This window comes from Ursus maritimus, unplaced genomic scaffold, assembly GCF_017311325.1.
Source record: "Ursus maritimus isolate PB19 unplaced genomic scaffold, ASM1731132v1 scaffold_14, whole genome shotgun sequence".
Lineage (NCBI taxonomy): Eukaryota > Metazoa > Chordata > Mammalia > Carnivora > Ursidae > Ursus > Ursus maritimus.
Window position 1 is genome coordinate 34,910,865 of NW_024423786.1, and position 18,165 is coordinate 34,929,029.

At 45.4% G+C, this 18,165-nt stretch overlaps 1 protein-coding gene across 1 annotated transcript in view; it reads right to left on the minus strand.

Annotated features, from left to right (window-relative positions):
• CACNA2D3 (calcium voltage-gated channel auxiliary subunit alpha2delta 3) overlaps positions 1–18,165 on the minus strand; it is an 834,639-nt gene that overhangs the window by 148,766 nt on the left and 667,708 nt on the right. The window contains exons 24-27 of the mRNA XM_040628675.1: positions 17,368–17,461; positions 14,276–14,371; positions 7,882–8,003; positions 5,253–5,333 (exon numbers count right to left, since the gene is read on the minus strand). Of these exons, the coding sequence (XP_040484609.1) occupies positions 5,253–5,333; positions 7,882–8,003; positions 14,276–14,371; positions 17,368–17,461 (393 nt within the window). The remainder of the gene's footprint in view (positions 1–5,252; positions 5,334–7,881; positions 8,004–14,275; positions 14,372–17,367; positions 17,462–18,165) is intronic.

Here is an 18,165-nt window from a genome sequence, read left to right on the forward strand (position 1 = left end):
CCAGCTCTACCCCCAGCACTATGTCCACAGTACGTGCTAGATACACATTCATTGAATAACCTACTTACAAAATGAAGAAACGGTAAAGATCTTTTTATAAATGAACCTATAAGGGAAAACATTTTGAATTTGAATTTGAATTTGAAAGAGCTACAAATTGAAGTTTGCCTGTCATTTCTCAAGCTCTCCCCTACTAACATTTGGGGCCAGGTAATTCTTTACCATTGTCAGGGGCTGTCCTGTGTCTTATAGAATGTTCCACAGCATCCCTGACCTCTATCCACTAGATGCCAGTAGCATCCCCCTCTTGGCCGGTTGGGACAAAAATGTTTCTACGTGCTATCGAATGTCCCCTGGGTGGGAGGGGATTGCCCCTGATTGAGATCTAATGGGTAAGTATTAATTCTGCGAAGACGAAACACTCCTTTTGCTCAGACCTGGCAAACTAGAAGTTTAGTGACGCAGACCGGACACGTAATTCCTGGCATAGTAGTTAACTCATATACCCCACATATGTGAATATTATTAACCTGATTATTCGCCTATAACATCTTGCCAACCATTATTCACCCATTTCCAATGAAGAGTTCCTATTAAACAGTACACTCAGTTTAAATATCACGTACCTGACAATGGCTAGCGGCCCACAATGTTTATCTTATTCCTAAGTAGCTGGTTAAAATGAGATCTTCTGTCCTAACATCAATCATTCTCATTCATTGTACTGCATAGAATTATGCAAATGAGACCACATCACCCCATTTTCAAATACCCCCCAATGAATGGATTTAAAGTGTTTTGTTTTGTTTTTTAACGTGTTTCTTGCAAAGAAATAGACTGGCAGATCAGAGCTCCCCCCAATGTACTAAAAATAATTGAATCTTAGGCTTTACATAGGTGAATTTTTAGTACGTAAGTCACACCGCAAAAAAACTGTTTCTGTAGGAAAACAATGCCTCTATGGTCTCTTACCTGCTTTTTTTTCCCCCCTGCTGTTGATCAGATTAGCTATTCTAAGCATCACTTCAATGCTCAGACCTCAGAAAAGACATTTACTGATGTAGAGATAACTACTGGGCTGGCACAGCTGCCATTAGGAGGGGGCACTAACCGGCTTTTCTATTCCTTAAAATATCCATAGTGGCTTGTATCAGATTACTAGAGCGTGGATTGGAGTTGTAGCTGCTGACCGCACCTCTTGGAGTTTTCGTCAAACACTGTGTTCCCTTTGTCTGGACGGTACAATTTGCACTGATGTACCTACATATGACAGGGGAAAATGAAGCCCATCTTCCCTGAGTTATTTATTCTGCCACTATTTTTGACAAATTTACCGCATGTCAACCTTTGTGCTTAGCCCTGGGAATACAGAGAATTGGGACCGTCCTTGCCCTTGGAGAGATTTTAAATCTTACTTAAGAAGTCAAACTGGAACACTTGTAGAAGAGGTTCTAGATTTTGATATGCTAAAATTTACATTGTAAGGCAAATGCACTAAAAAATCAGAATTTATTAACTGTTATTTTAAAAATCTCAAAATCTGAACTTCTTTAGAGAAAACTGAGATGCTGTATTGTGTATTTGACGGAGCGAGTCCAGAAGGAGAACAGGGGGATAGGACAAACCATTCAAGTAGGGGAGAAGTTCCCTGCACAGTTCCACCTTCCCTGGTGATTCAGTTCTTCCCTCTGTGCATTTCTTTTCTCTCCATGTCATTTCCATCCTTGCATGGGAGAAGCAGCGTCCGTGACTATGGTCAATAGGGCCCAGTCTCCCCATTAAGAGCAGAGTAGAGAATTAACACCACAATCCACGTAATTTATGGAACTCAAGTCAATAATAACTAAGCGAGGGCAAAACAGGTTTTTATAAGTTCAATTCATTTTCTAGAATTCTCATTGAGGATCACTCCACTATGTCCCAGGTACTCTACAGGGCTCTGTTCTGAGCAACAGGAGAGGAAAAGAACAAAGTCTTTGACCTTCGAGACCTTCTAGATAATTGTCCAGCTTTTCTATTCACCTGCTCTGTGTGGACGTGGCTTTAAAAATAACTTCTATTTTACAGGTGTGTAGGGGAAGGAGGGAATGTCATTGTGGAGCCTGGTTGTTACTGGAGTATATTTAGAGTGCCTGGTAAAAGAAGGGGGGCAGGAAATAGATAGTGAATAAATGAGTGAATGAACATGCTGCCTACTTGAAGATCAAAACGGATATATTTATACTTCTTCATACTCCAGTATTTCATTTCGTTTCTCATTTTATCCCCAAATCAAGCCAGAGTAAGGTGAGGGAGGTAATGATCCCAATCTTACTTTAGATAGACCTTCAGAGACCCAAGACCACACATTTAGCTAGTGACAGAGGGCGTGACAAACCTAGGTGGACTTTACAGTCCGAGATTTGCGCTCCTAACAACAACAGAAAAATGGATGAGGGGCCTGACATGCACAGAAGGCTCCAGGGCTCTGGAAAGACTTGGTAGGCCAAAGAGAAAGTCCTACCACTTCTTCCTTTGCAGTGGGAAAGCAATTAAGAAAATTCAGCACACTAGTGGCAGCTGGAAAGTTGGCAGGTCCCTCAAGAGAAGGACTGTAAGCAATGTCATAGGCCAAGAAGATGGATGGGACCCATTTATGCACCAAGGCTGACGCACAAATGGAATCCTGCCCAGTTTGACTGCCCTTTCTTCAAAGATGTCATTGACAGATGAGTATCTAAATGTTTTTGTTTAAAAAAGACAACAAGAAAAAAAAAAGAACGAAAGAAAAAAAAGAGAGAATAAAGCAAAAACAAAACAAAACAAAGCAAGAAACTCTTTCTTTCCCAAAGAGACACACAAAGCCAATGAACGTGAGAACACCAGATCAGGCCTGAGAGCGGTGCAGCCTTTCAAAGTCATCCTTGATCGTTATTTGCAAAGTTGTACACCTTTCCTTCCAGAGACATTTCAATTTAACACAAGGATTTCATTGAAACCCCAAATTACTGCCAGTTGGCTGTGTTCCATCTGCTGTTGGAGGCACCCTGGTGGGGGACAGGCCTGCTCACATATTCATTTTCATGTGCCAAAACAAGGCTTCTTCCCCAATTAAAATGACCTTTTTTATTTTAGAGTAGTCAACAATGTCTACTTAAGTTGAGGAAAATACACAGAAGAAAGTTACCGAACCCAATCACACAGTGACATGATGGGTGAGTCAGAGTCAATGCAATTTGTGGGGAGAGCTGGAGAGGCCGCTCTGCTTTTGGAGACGCAAGGGTCCTCTCGAGGTCACTGCCTTCATGGTGCCTCATCCCTGGCGGCCTTCAAGAGCAGACTGATCAAATCTGTTTCACTTACATCTACCAAACACACTCTTCAAAAGAAGGTTAATAACCACGAGTTTTAAAAGGTAAGTACTAAACACAGTTCCTCATATAACCTTGCTTCTTTGCCTTGCTCTGTAATTATCTTCTGAAGATGGGGACCAGTTGATCCACACTAAGCAGCAGTAAACAGGAGGAGGTCTCTTCCACCCACTCACGGTTGGCCAAACCATGTCTCATGACCTGCCTGTGGTCTCTGGCCAGCCGTGTCACTCCACAGCAGACCAGTATAGATCAGCAAACCATTTGCAAAACTCACGTTCTCCTCCACACTGGATACACGGTACCCAGGCTGAGTCCACATTTCACCCATACTCAGCTCAACAGACATTTACGAAATAATAGGCATTTGGAAACATTTCAGCTTGGTTTGCAAGCTTGGACGGGGGTGGCTGGGACGGGCACAGTGATCTTACGGCCAACACAGAACAGCCTTCGTGATGACCGAATGAGAAACCTAAGGAAAATGGTTTTCAGAAAATTCCAAACAGATGGACAGTTGCTTTGGTCAGACCATGTCTTTGACAGCTGCTGCTGGAGTGGCCCCACTCCAAGGAGATAACATGCCTGCAGAACTAGCTGGCAGGGTAACACTAGGGGTAAGCAAGGCTGACCTCCTTTGAGCAAAAGTAAGCCCTACTGAGTTAAATGATCCCATCTCCTACTTTCTTCAAGGAACATGAGATGCTAGGTGACAAAATTTGTAGACAGCTGCCATGAATCCTCGGAGTCCTTATCTCCTGGCTGATTAGTTAAGGTCTGCCTAGTTCAAGGGGATCTGCAGCTCAGAAACATAAGACGGTGTTCCTTGCCATAACCAACAAGCCAAGAATAGCCAGGGCAATGGTCCCCAGATCTTTCAATCCCTGCTAATACGATTATGGTGTATAGGCTGAGTCAGAAATTAAGTGGGGAAAGGAGACCAGTGTTTCCCAGCCGGAGAACAACCACTTCAAACACGTCTGCCCCATTTCCATTCCTTCCCACAAACATTCACAGTGTGCAAAGACACAACAGTTGATGTTCAAAGTCCACCTACCGTACAACTTATCGAGGGAGCTGCCTGGAACCAGAACAACTCCCTTCGGTAAATCTAACCAATATCAGGATGGTGCTTGCAGGGTCTTGCCCATCCATCAACCAATGGCTCCAACAATATCAGAAATACATGATGTGCCAGACAGACTTATAGACTCCATTTTTGTCAGCAGCTGTCCCCCAAGGAACACTTGTGGCAGTTTCAGACCCTTTAGGCCAAATACCAGCAATGAAAGGCCCCCACTCCCACAGATCTCTACCGCCACCCTTGAGACTGAGAGAGATGGCAAAAGCCAGAGACAGGATTTCTTGGACAGTTCAAGACTCCCCATCGTGAAATGTTTTGGCTTTCTCCTGGTCCCAAATCTGGCACCTGCAGATACATCTAACTCTAATTCCTCAGCAGGATAAGAGGGGTGGAAAATCTCAGGCTGTCCACAGAAGGCACATTTCAGCTTGTGTGCGCCCAAAACAAACCCACGCTTTCCTAGAATGCCCACTGTTATCCCAATGATGCAGCGGCAGGAGATCTGGAGCTTACTTTAAATGAGCACGCGGCCTACGTTCAAGAAATTCTCCTCTGCGTGTACCGACAGTTTCTTACTGGCTCAGGTTTAAGAAGAAGAGTACTGGGAAAGATTTCTGTTGTTACGTCCAACATAACCAGCTGTCAGAATCTTTAATTGGCGAAGATGACACTAAGCTACGGAAGAAGTAATTTTTAATTTTTGTTTCCTTTCAAAACTTACTTTGTGAAGCACAAACACGCCGCAGAGAAGTAGCTGGTTGGCCAGATGAATGGATGCCATGCTTATTTATATTGACTGATTAAAACCCATCCTTTACCTGCCACCACAGGAGATTTCCGTTCATCCAGGAGCTGGATGGAGGTACTCGCTGTGACCACGTTGCTTTTGTTGACTATTCCTGAAAGAAGAGAAACCATCACAACAAAAATACAGAGAGTTATGCGCACAGGTTAAGAGAATAATCGTACTGGCCTATAGTCACCGATTCAGCAGCTGGTGCTGGTGCTTGGTTCCCAGAACCCAGAGTACGCCAACTCTGCGAGGCCATAGGTGCTGTGTAGATAGTCCTTTCAGTTGAAAGAATCAGTGCACTGAGTTCTCACACCACACTGGGTTGGGGGGAGTCCAGGCTCTTCACATCAAAATTATTAAGCACCATTGGAGGGAACACCTCTTTTTGTGATTTGTGGTTACTAATTACAGCGTTTACTTGTGTCAATGATCATATTTACATTGCCTCTCTGAATACAGCCATGGAGAGCTACATGAGATAAGGTTTTGAAATTGTTTCACACATTGGGAATTACAGCTGTGATTTGTTGGTTATGACTTCACTGATTTATAAAATTCTAATTTCAAGCCCAGTTTTTCTTTGCAAAACCATCGTCATCAGGGATAGACTCAGAATGCAATCCTCGCTCCAAACTCTAATTAATGTGGTAACAATATGGCACTACTATTAAGAGATTCTCAATTACTAACAGGGATTCCAATACCCATAAATTAAAAGACACTGAGCAGAAGTTTCAAACCCCCTAGGTTAATAATTGTTAGTGCAGTGCTTGCCTTATAGAAGGTGTTCAAGGAATGGAATCCAGTTGAATTGGGAAACAGGGAGAAGGCAGACCTGAATCTGAATACATTTATGACCAAAGCAATTGAGAATTTTCTCCTGGCTCAAGTCTAAGCAGTAACAAAGACCAGTTTCTTTTCCAATGTGTACAGGTAATCAACACACGGTAGAAAAAATGAGGGAGAGCCCCACCACCGCACTTGAACTTGGTGATGTTTAACAGCTTAGCCGAATCCAAAGGGAGAATGAAATCTCCTAAGATATTAAGTCATCCTTAACTTGACCATGAACAAGGTAAATTCCTTTTCATTATAGGATTTCATTGAAAGTTCGGTGAAAACCCCACGTGCCAAAAACCAATTCTACAACAGTCTCAATTAACCAGAATCTGGTTTTTTTTTCTCAGACATAAGTCTTCTACACAAGGGCCGATGACTCACAACTCTTACTTCCCGCCTCTCCTTTCCCTGTCTGGCTTGGAGCAAGATTCATCCTGTCAGAAAAGGATAACTTGATGCTTCCAGTCCTAATCTAGCAAGCCAAGTTCTACTTTTTTCTTAGAAGATCGAGAAAGTATCGCGACATTGCATGATAAAAAGAAGACATGGATAGGTTTGCAGCAGGATGAGAATCATTGTCTCTCAGTTGATATTTTGGGCAATAAAGTGTTATACAAACAAACATAGAGACCTCTAGTCACCTGGACATCCGTACATGAGAACACATATGTGTATGGGTGAGGGTACAGAGGAGTAGACTCCAAGAATCTCAGTCCTGAAAAGAAACTAAGTGATAATCTCCTCTAAAATTCCACCTGCTCAGGGAATTTCTACAATAATATCTGACCTTTCCTTGAATGGCTTCATTAATGACCCTCTTCCTAATGAGCCCACTCACCTAATTATTAGACAACTCTTGTCAATATGTCTTCTGCAAATTTTGAAAGCGCTCTTTCGGAAGATGTCTCCATCCATGGAAATGAGCAATGCTGAGAATCAGGGAGGGGCCTTTGACACCAAGCATTAGAGAACCTCCATTAGGGTTGATTAAGGAATGCTTGCAAAAGACTAAGCTGAGAGGCTCTAAGATAAAGCCTAAGTATAGTTCACACTGTCCAAAGCAATCCAAGCTTATAGAACTAGGTCTTACTCACCTCTGAAGTTGCTACAATGCATAGTCAGAGGCTTACATAAAATGGGCACCAAAAAATATCAGCGATGTGAGACAAGAAAAAACCAAGGGCAATTAAAAACTGTTTTCAGTTTGTTTTGCTTCTAAACCTGGTTGAAATAAGATGGTGTTCAGTTCTTTGTTGGAGGGAGGTAACGAATTATTTTTGTAATATAAAATCTTAGGACTAGAAATATCACTGGCTATGTGTTTTCCTTGGTCACTGTAACCTTCCGTCAGGAGAGCACAAGGCTACACAATATCTTAGCCCTCACTCCTGCATGTGGTTTGAATCCGTTTAGTTTCTGATAGGGGAATTGTGGGCCTCCAAAATAGTGTGACTCACTGAAAGTTCTGGCAAAGACATTATGCCTGCCTGAATTTTCTCTAAGTGGGGCCATGACAACATTAAAAAAAAATCTACTGAGAAGTTTGTGTTCAAATTCCACACAGTAAAAAATACCAGTCCTGCTTCCTGAAATGCTCCTTGCACACTTCGGTTAAGCAAAAGCTTCATTTTACTTGAGGCCATTATACTTATGGAACAGGTCAATGGTTCATTGCTTGGCCAATATTCAGCATTGGCTCTCAAGACAGAACTTGCCTCTCTTCAGCATTCAGACGGCTTGCCTACACTCTGCATGCAATGCCTGGGTCAGCAGGACCAGACAGACAGACTCCCACCTCCAACAAGGACACCCACCTGTGCTGAATGGGATGGAGTAGACGAAACTCCCAGGAATCTGCTCAGCAGCTCTTCGGTACCAGAGAGGGAAATGGTCTGCGTTAAAAATGTTCTCCTTGTCTCCAGCTTTCAGGAAGTCCCTTGAAATGGAAAGGAATAGGAACATGTCAAAAACCTGCAAATAATCCAATTTAAAAATGAGCAATGTATCTGAATAGACAGTTCTCCAAAAAAGACATAGAAATGGCCAACGGGTACATAAAAAAATGCTCCACATCACTAGTCACTAGGGAAATGCACGTCAAAAGCACAGTGAGACGTCACCTCACACCTGTTAGGATGGCTACCATCAAAGAAACAAGAGACAGCAAGTGCTGGCGACGGTGTGGAGAAAAGGGAACCCTCTAGCCCTGTTGGTGGGAATGGAAATTGGAGCAGCCACTGTGGAAAACAGTATGGCGGATCCTCAAAAAATTAAAAATAAGACTACCATCTGATCCATCCATTCCACTGCTGGGTATATATGCAAAGGAAATGAGAGTACTAACTCAAAACGATATTTTCTCTCTATTGCAGCTTATTTACAACAGCCGAGATGGGGAAACAGCCTAAGTGTCCACAGATGGACGGACGGAAAGAGAAATGCTGGTACAACGAAATATTATTCAGCCATGAAAATGAGAAAGTTCTACCATTTTCTTTTTTTTTTTCTTTTTTTTTTTTTTTTAAGATTTTTTATTTATTTATTCGACAGAGATAGAGACAGCCAGCGAGAGAGGGAACACGAGCAGGGGCAGTGGGAGAGGAAGAAGCAGGCTCATAGCGGAGGAGCCTGATGTGGGGCTTGATCCCGTAACGCCGGGATCACGCCCTGAGCCAAAGGCAGACGCTTAACCGCTGTGCCACCCAGGTGCCCCAGTTCTACCATTTTCAACAACATGGATGGAACTTGGGAGAATTAAGTGAAATAATTAGACACAGAAAGACAAATACTGTATGATCTCACTTACAAATGGAAGCTGAACACAAAGAAACAAAAACAAACAAACAAACACAAAAAAATACCACCAAACTCAGAAAAAGAGATCAGACTTGTGGCCACCAGAGGCAGGGAGTGGGGGCAAGGGGGCTCGGAGGAAGGTGGTGAGAAGGTACAAGGTTCCAGGGATAGGGCGGGTCAGTCCTAAGGCTGTCATGTGCCCCACGGGGCGGCAGCTAACACGGCTGCAGGACCCACAGTCAAGCCGTGAAGAGACTAAATCCTAAGAGTTCTCATCACAAGGAGGATTTTTCTCCTGTTCTTTTTATTGTATCCATATGAGACGAGACACGTTAAGTCAACCTACTGTGGTAATCATCTCACCGTATATGTAACCCAAACCATCATGCTGCACACCTGAAAATGTTACAGTGGTGTATGCCAATTATTTCTCAATAAAACTGGAAGAGAGGGAGGGGAAGGGGGAGGAGGAGGAAAAGAGGAGGGGAGGGAGGGGAGGATGTGGAGGAGGAAGAGAAGGAAGGGGGGAACAGGAGGAGGATCCTGGCACCACTCAGCAAGGAAAAGCCAGATACCAGTGCCACCCACCTTTGTTGGGTAAAAATGGTGTTGGCTTCCAGAACCCCAACCTGCCTTTCCCAGTGCAGAGAAACCTGTATAACACTGTGCACCCCAGATTACTCAAGTATCCTGTAGAACTCCGGCAGTCAGACTTCCAGTGGGGGAAGTGATTTTTCCTAGTACATCTCGTGAACCGATTATCTTAGCATCTAAAGCAAGCAAACAAACAAAGCCTCCCGAAATCATATCCGAAGACAAAGGAAGTCAGAAAGCTCTGTCTTGCCTTACAATTCACACATGATCACATATCCTTGGGAAGACCAACTTATTAAGTAGATTTTTACTCTTCTTAGGGAAAGTGTAACAGAGGTAGCAGTTGGCCATGTAGAGAGCCTTGTTCCCTTCCTTCCTCCCTGACCTACTCTCCAGACCACAGGACGGCTCTGGCCCTCTCTGTAAATCCCTCGCCAGTCTCCCACCCACTGCCCACAGTGCTTCTCTCTACCCCGAAGCCTACATGCATTCTCTTCCCCATCTCTTCCTTTCAAAATCATATCCTACCTACCACACAAATGCACAGAGACATGAGCCAGCCCCTGCCCCACGCTGGGGCCCACAGCTGTGGTCTGTCACCCAGCCTTCTTCCTCGGCCTCATCTGCACTATGTCACGTCCCCGTCCCGAGCCTCCTGAGGTCTATGAGGAAAGGAGCTTTTGTTCCCGTTCTGGTTCCTGCCACAGAGCCTTACGCCTCCTGAAGTCCCAATGAGTGTTTGCTGGCTTCACTTAACTCCAAAGAATCATGTTTACTCTCTAGCGCCCGAGCGCCTCATCTTGGCTGATGCAGCAGGACGCAGGGGAGGAAGCAACTGCCCGGCTAGTCCACGGTCTGCAGAGGGCTTGCAGGAAGGGACAGCAATCAGGGGACAATGTGTATGCAGGGAAAAGGTCACTCATTGAACCAGAGATGGCACCATTTCTATCCAGCAGTTTGCAGTGTGGAGTTAGATCACACCGATGATGGAGAGAAACGCTCAAATACTCTACATCGTTATAGCATGATTGAATGTATACGCCAAGTCACAATTAGGTAGTTCTTAGAAACTACTTGAACGGGCTTCTAATTCAGGAAAGCATTCTGTAGTCTTAGGGTGTGGCCAACCAGTGATCCCTTGATCTCTTCATAAGATGCAAAGCTCACTCCTAGAGGAAACCCATACCATTGAAGGCCACCCTTAAAGTTCTTAGGGAAATACGCCACCTTTTAACTTACACTACTATGTCCTAATTCCTCTCTAAGGGCAGAGACCTTATTTTTCTTGACATTTCCAGGGCCTGGCACTCGTCAGGCCCTCATCGTTGCTTCATGATCATGATAAGTCAAACCTCGTATTCTGATGAAAGATCCTCAAGTATTCAAAGCCGTGTGCTCTATCTTTTCTAAACAGTATTTCTCAATTCTTTCACATTTCCTCGTCCGTGTGGCCACGATCCCACGTAAAGGCTCTCTGCTGTCATCCAGAAGGCCAACCGTGGAGTCATGAGCGGGACCGGGGCGGCGCACAGACCTCTGAGTTATTCAGAGTGCGGGCGTACGGAGTCCCAGGCTTGAGGTCATGGACAAGCTCCTCCTGGCACTGATGTATTCAGGGGTAATAAGGGCTCACAAATACCGAAACGTAACCTTCTGCATTTTCTGTTTTCTTTAGACAGCAGATTCTTCATAAACCTGACTGGGACAGGTGTGTGAAGGAGACTCTGCTGCCCAGCCGGAGGTGGAAGGGACAGCTGCCCCCCACACTGCGCCAGGCACACCCACGCATTTTCACTTGTGACGGTTCTGTTCAGTGGTGGGATGCACATAACCACGGGGGGAGAGGCACCCTCCTCATCCAGCAGTTAACGGTGCTACGGGGGGCCCTTTTCCAGTCCTGGAAGGTGGGATCATAGCTTAGACTGACGGGGACATTTGAGGAGGGCAGGTGATAGGCTCGGAACACTGCATCACTGAGTGCCCAGCACCTGCTGCCTGGGACCAGACCGGGCTCGCCCCCGGCACGCAAGCAGGAGCCTCCGTTGCCTGGTCTCCGCTGGTGTGGGCGTGAGTAGCAGAGGCTCTGGTTGCCGGGGAAACCTTGTGGGTTCCTGACAACTACCAAGTGGTGATTCAGAAGCAAGCAGCGAGAGAGAGCAGATCATACAGCATCTCTGACAATGTTCTTCAGGAAGACAGATCTTTCTGGGGAAGATGAAAGCCTGTTTCTGGATACGAGGGGCTGCTGTGGTGTTGGGTGAGACAGGGCTAGGTTTTAGGCACTGCTGGATGACCTTGGGTGAGTTACTTGGGTCAGTCACTGAGTCTCTGAGCCCCATTTATACTCATCCACAAGACGGGACGAATGAAGTTACACTTACCACGATTCCATCAGAGTTCTATAACACGGTGTGTAAACACAAAATGGCTCCCACACATACATGGGGTTCTTAGAGCTCAGGAGCTTCTTTGGTTCTTAGACCCAGACCTGGGGGGGAGCAGAACCACTCCACAGAAGTTGACACTGCTGTTCCTGCATGTGTGCCACACATGCTCCAGGAGGCCAGGCCGAAGGTGCAGATTCACAGCTGACATTGGCAGGCACAGAGGCCATGAACTCGAATCAGTGTGCTTCCAAAAGCAGGTGGTGGCGATGGGAGATGGAATAGCCGTGTAGGAGGCTGACACTCATACATATTCTCGAGTCCTCGCCCCAGCACTCTGCACTCTTCCTTGTATGCCTTCTTTGAAAACACAGAAAATCAAAAAGCTTTCTAGCCCTGGCTAAGAGTGTATCTGAATAGATGGGTCTTAACAAATGCCACTTGCCATTTGGGTGGCACAGTTGGTTAAGTGTCCAACTCTTGATTTTGGCTCAGGTCATGATCTCAGGGTTGTGAGATGAAACCCAGCGGCGGGTGGGCTCCTCGCTCAGTGGGGAGTCTGCTTGAGATTCTCTCTCTCTCTCCCATTGCGCTCCCCACCCAAGCTGGCACTCTCTCTCTCTCTCTCAAATGAATCTTAAAAAAAAAAAAAAAAGTGCCATTTGCTTAACCGCAGTAGGTACAAGACCCTAAGACAACAGAACTCAATTCTATTGAGTTTCTACATGAATATACATGAATATATAGAGCCATGATATGCCACAAAATGCCTCCAAATGAATCAATGGTATGAGTTTCTTGAAGACAGAAGAATCATCTCATCCATCCAGATATTCAATGACTACTCACTCTGGGTCACAGTAGTGTCACAGGGAGCAGAGCTAACTTACATTTACAGATATTTTTAGCTTCTCAACATCGTTTTACATACATAGGTTTTTTGATCCTCACAAGAACCCAGGGAGATCACCACTGCCATTTCTCAGATGCAAACCAGTGGGCCGGGCCAGGTGCTCCCCCAGCAGTCCTGAGTGTGACCTGTAGGACACACTACAAGGGGCACTGTTTTGCTGTTGTGATTGTTCTTCTGGTTTGTCCGTTTTAATCTCAAGACAAACAACAGCCTTTCTCTTGAGCACGAGAAAGTCATTTCTGTGTCTCCTTCTGTCTCTCTAGGTCCCAAAAGGAGAAGGTGATATATATCTTGACACTTCCAGTCTTTGTAGGAACTTGCCCTCTGAAAAAACAATTGGGCAGGGCAAAAGGGCTGAAGAGGGCTTACGAAAAAGCAAGTCACAACTGCAGCCAACTTCCTAAATGACAAATTTGAGAAGCTGAGAGAGAGTCCTTGAGTGGGAATTAAAAGCCAGGTCACAAAAGATCTAAAAATCTATTGATATCCCATTTACCAGACTTGGTTTCATATCATATGGTTGGAGTCGGGGCCTCATCTAAGAGGCAAGAGCACGGCTGAACGGGGCTTGCTGGGACAGGGGTATCTCCTCCTTGGGTCTCCATGGGGCCAACCCCTTTCAGACTGGTGGCCAGCCTGTGGCTTGGTTATTCACCCCTAGGTATCCACAGGTCAGGGTGTGTGAGGTCCTACGGTAACGTCTGAACCCTCCCACACATACTTGGTGAACTTTCTGAATCTCAGACTAGATTTATCCCTGTCCTAAAAATGCCTCTTACTTCAGAGAAAAAAAAAAAAAACCCAAACTGAGAAACATTAACAGGGTCAGAAAAGACTTCCCAGGCTCCCTCCAGATCTGCTCTAACACCAGTTTGAAGCGGTAAGACCCTATTGCTCTATGAAGACACAGAGGCCGAGCAGTGGTTTCAAGGGTCTCTGGGTACTGGACTCGGGGACGCCCTGCCCACTGTCCATCTGGGTCTCTTTGGAAGCACAAGGCAACATTGTCAAACCCAAGCACCACCAGCCTGCCCACCCCGGGGTGTGGGGCTCTGCAGGCCCTCAGGCTCAGCGCAGAGGCACCGAGGTTTATTAAAGCGTACACAAACAAATAAACAACAGACTTGAAACACTGACTCTTGGACAGGCAGGGATTCCTCTGCAGAGCTGCGGAGCAGCTGAACGCCCTGGAGCCATTCGTCAGGCGTCCTCCTTCTGGCTGCTCCCCCAGCAGCCGCGCCATCGCCAGATTCTGCAATGACTCACCAGAGCGGGAGAGGACTCCAGGACGGTGGACAGAAGCCAGCGAGCGTGAAGAACAAAGGGTTGTGGAAAGGCCAACAGGCAGGTGAACACACATGCTGGGGCCCCCGTGGTAGAACAGAGGGGAACAATGTCAGCAGGCCCGGGGTGGCCTGAATTGCATTTCTACCGGTCGTAGAATCAAGAAACTCAAGCATCCCTTTGAATTTCCCATTTCAGGGGCTCCCGGGGCCCCGGCAGAGGAGCTTTCCTACTTACTGATTGGTGAGCTGCTCAGCCCCGACAAACAGGTTGATCCTCGAGAGGCCAGTACGAGTGCCGAGGAAGGCAACCTCCACGCCCTTGTCAGCATTCCTGAAACACAGCAGCAGACAACAGGGGGATGCTTTCAGACAGTAAGCAGATAATGGCTTTTGCATTTTAAGACTCATGGAATGTTTTATGAAATGGCAGTTTTGAAACCTGAAGTTTTAAAAGAAATTATAGAAACACACACACACGTACACACACACACACACACACACACACACACACACACACACGCATGCAGGCACCCAGAATGCAAACTCACCCCTTCCGAAAGGTCCGTGGTAATTCTTGCAAGAAAAACTAAGAACTCCATTGAGTTCTGAGAACTCCAAAGCACCATGAGAGAATGCACCCCCATGTTAAATAAACACACCTTATCCCAGGGTTCTGGGTGCAAATTCAGAAGAGCAGACTGGAATGGGAACGACGTGTAGGAGAGGAAGAAAATCCTCAGAGGCAGCTTTTTGCACTGACCTACCAAATCCATTCTTATTAGTGGAATCCGTCATTAGTGATAACAGCAGCTGAGCCACTGAATCAAGCCTGCAGTGTCCTACAGCCTACAGATGTGTGGGACTTGAATTCTACACCATTTGAAGTCACCATCTTATAACTTCTACCGGAGCATAGGCCTTATTCTTACCGCCATCCCCAAAGAGATGAGTAAAAAAAAAAATGGTTTCTTCAAATTGCCCTGCAGAATAGCGTGCACAGGACCCCTAAGAATGGCCTTAGCAAAGAAAACTTATTTTAAAATTCACTGCAGGTATTTTTTTCATCTTTCAAGGCAAATTTTCTGTTCGAGCTTGTTCCGGATATTCACAATGCCTATGTCTTCGCAAAAAAGCCAGTGGTCTTTCTCCACAAATACGTAATTTCATTTCTACAATAAAAATATGAAGAGAATACTGTTTCTTGAATTTGCTTCCCTTCCCTAAATGCTAGTAGCAATTTGATTCAAAGCACTATCGTTGTCATCTTCAATGTAAGATAATTTGGTTACTTGATCTTTGATGGTCGTCAAAGTGGCCAATACTACCTTTAAGTATTTAAGGGGTGAATAAAAACCAACACTATGCATTTGTTTCTGTTTGCAGCCTACCCAAATGGGAAAGCCAGGCTGCCCAATCAGTTACAGATGTGGACTACAAAGCGAGCTACCATTTTGGAAATCTTTAGCATGTGTTAGGAGTGAATCAGCAATCTTTGCACAGGATTTTGAGTTTCACGAGACCTTAAAAGAAACATTTCTACATCTTCCACCAGACAATGCGATAGCAGGACAGGTTCTGACTCTTCCCCAACCTTCCCAGGGAGTAAGAACCCTGTAGGTAAGCAGTCCAAGGACATCCCCAAGGATAATGAGAGTGGTAATCTCTCTTTGGGGTTCCAGACTCCTGGATCAAACTGCCTACCTTCCATCTCCACTTGGGAGACTTGAGCTCGAAACGTCTAGAAGAGAACTCTGGACATGCCTGGCCATCCCAAACCTGGTCTTCTTTCATTGTCTCCTGTCCTAGGAAATGACACCACTGTCTATACAGGCATTTGTGTTATAAACCTGAGAATGATCCTTGACAGCTCAGCCGTCCTCCCCTCGCTCAGCAGACCCATCATCAAATCTGGGGCTGGGGTGGGGTCTCACTTCTGAAGCATGCCACAAGAGGATCTTTTCTCTCTGTGCCACTGCCTTGGTCCAAGTGGCAAATACCTTGGGATGCTGTAGGAGACTTTATTATTGTTCTTACACCATGAAACTCTATTCTTCACACAGCAGTAGAGGGATATTCTTTAAAAATGCAAATATGATCATATCCATCTTGAAATCTTAAAATGTTCTTCTTAAAATCGTTCAATGACTTTCTAATACTCATAGTATAGAATCCAAAATCCCTCACCTGACTCCCAAGGGCCCGAGCCATCTGGCCCCTCTACAGCCTCATCTCCCAACATCTTCCAGTCTACCTTCTATATTTCATATTTCTATATTTGGCCTTCTTTAAATTCCTCAAATGTGTCAAATACTATTGTACCTCAGGACCTTTGCATATGCTGTTCCATTTTCCTTAGAGCTCCCTAACCCCTGAACTAGTTTCTGCCCAGAAAAACCTTCTGTCTTCTATCTCCACTCTAGGTCTTGTCACACTCTACATGTCCTTACACTTCTTTTGCAGTAGTTATCACAATTCTTAATAATCTGGCACAATACACACCACAGATACCATGATGGCAAGAACTATGTTTGATTGAGTTAGTTCCATTTCACTACTAGGTAGTCCAGGGCCTGGCACATAATAGACATGCAATCAGTATCTGATGAGTAAATGAATGAATGAATGAATGAATGAATGAAAATGAGAACGGAATGAATGATAGATAGGATAGAAAAGAATATACAAAAGGGAAGGTGAAGGAAGGAATGGAGCTAATAAAGAGTAGAAAAGGAAAGAGAACCAAATAATGTATTGCGTGCAGGTATAAGGGGAAAGGAATGTTTTTGCCCTATTTTTAATCTTTAATAACCTACTTAAGTTAGTAAACTAATAATATTAATAAGCTGCTGAAGCCTTCGACAACAACGACCATTGCCCAGCCCCCTCTCCCTGCATCCTCCACTTCAGAAATAAAACCACAGGGTTATATCCTGACACCCTCATGAAACGGAGCTCTCACCTCCCCGTCCTGCTTACAACCCAGCCTGGCCCAGATCCCAAGTCCCCTCCAGACTGTGAACAAAGGCAGCCATGGCAGGGCAAGAAGCTAAGTGCTCCTTCTGCCTCCCGCTCCCTCGGAAGTGCCCCCCACCTCAGCACACCAAATTTCATGTAATGCTAAAACTCAAATTATATGTCAAACCCAGGAGCTTGCCACCCAAGCCCGAGCCGCTAATCTACTCGAGCTCTTGTGGTTTGGAGCTTTGGGGAAAATTAAAGCACTTTAACACCAAGCTCCTAAAACAGTTTAGTTCTTTAAACCATAACCATATTTCGGACGGCTTGTGGGGAAATGACCATGAAAGGGGGACACGTGCAACCACTTACTCAGATTTGTTGAGGGCGAGACTGGTCCAATAGGCTTCGATGGGAGCGCTCACCACGGCATCAAATAGGACTTCTTGTATCAATTCTTTATCACCTATCGGGAGGGGCAGACTTGAGGAGATGGCTGTGGCTGGGGTCCCGGTGGGGGCACAAGAGGTGCTCGCCTCACTCACTTCCTAGGAACTGCAGGCTACTTTCTCCCACGGTGTATCGCTTTATTCATTTACCTCCCACCAGCCGAAAATATGGAACAGTTCTGACACCTGATATGCCAGCAACACAGGGGCCCCCAAAGCGTTCGAGTGAGATGATGGTAAGCGGAGAGTCTCATGTGTGTCCCTCTTCGGTTTTCTGCTTTCTCTTCTCATCGACTAGTTCCTACCACAGACCAGCCTGCCTTAGAAATGTGCTCTGCTCATCCCCACTTCTGTCCTCTGTCATAATCTGCAATTCTTCAGGGCCCTGCTCCCCGTTGTTTGTAAGAAGAGGAGGGACGTCATAACTATACACCCTCGAGACTCTTTATTTTGTGATTCTCTCCATTTAGAAGGTTTTGATTTTATGGGTTTTTTCCCCCAATTTAAAGTGGGAAATCTGTCCCTATCCTAAGGGACTCTTGAGGGCACTCTGGGGAAGAGGCTAAGGAGTCAGGGGGATATCGTGAGTCCAGCAGAAGCATCTTGGAGCCCTCCAGTCACTCTGCAGAGGGGCCAATTAATTATCACCTACGGTCAGCCAGTCCTCCCCTTGGCTGGTGGTCCACAAGGTGGTGGCACTTTGCTATAGAAGCAAACGCTG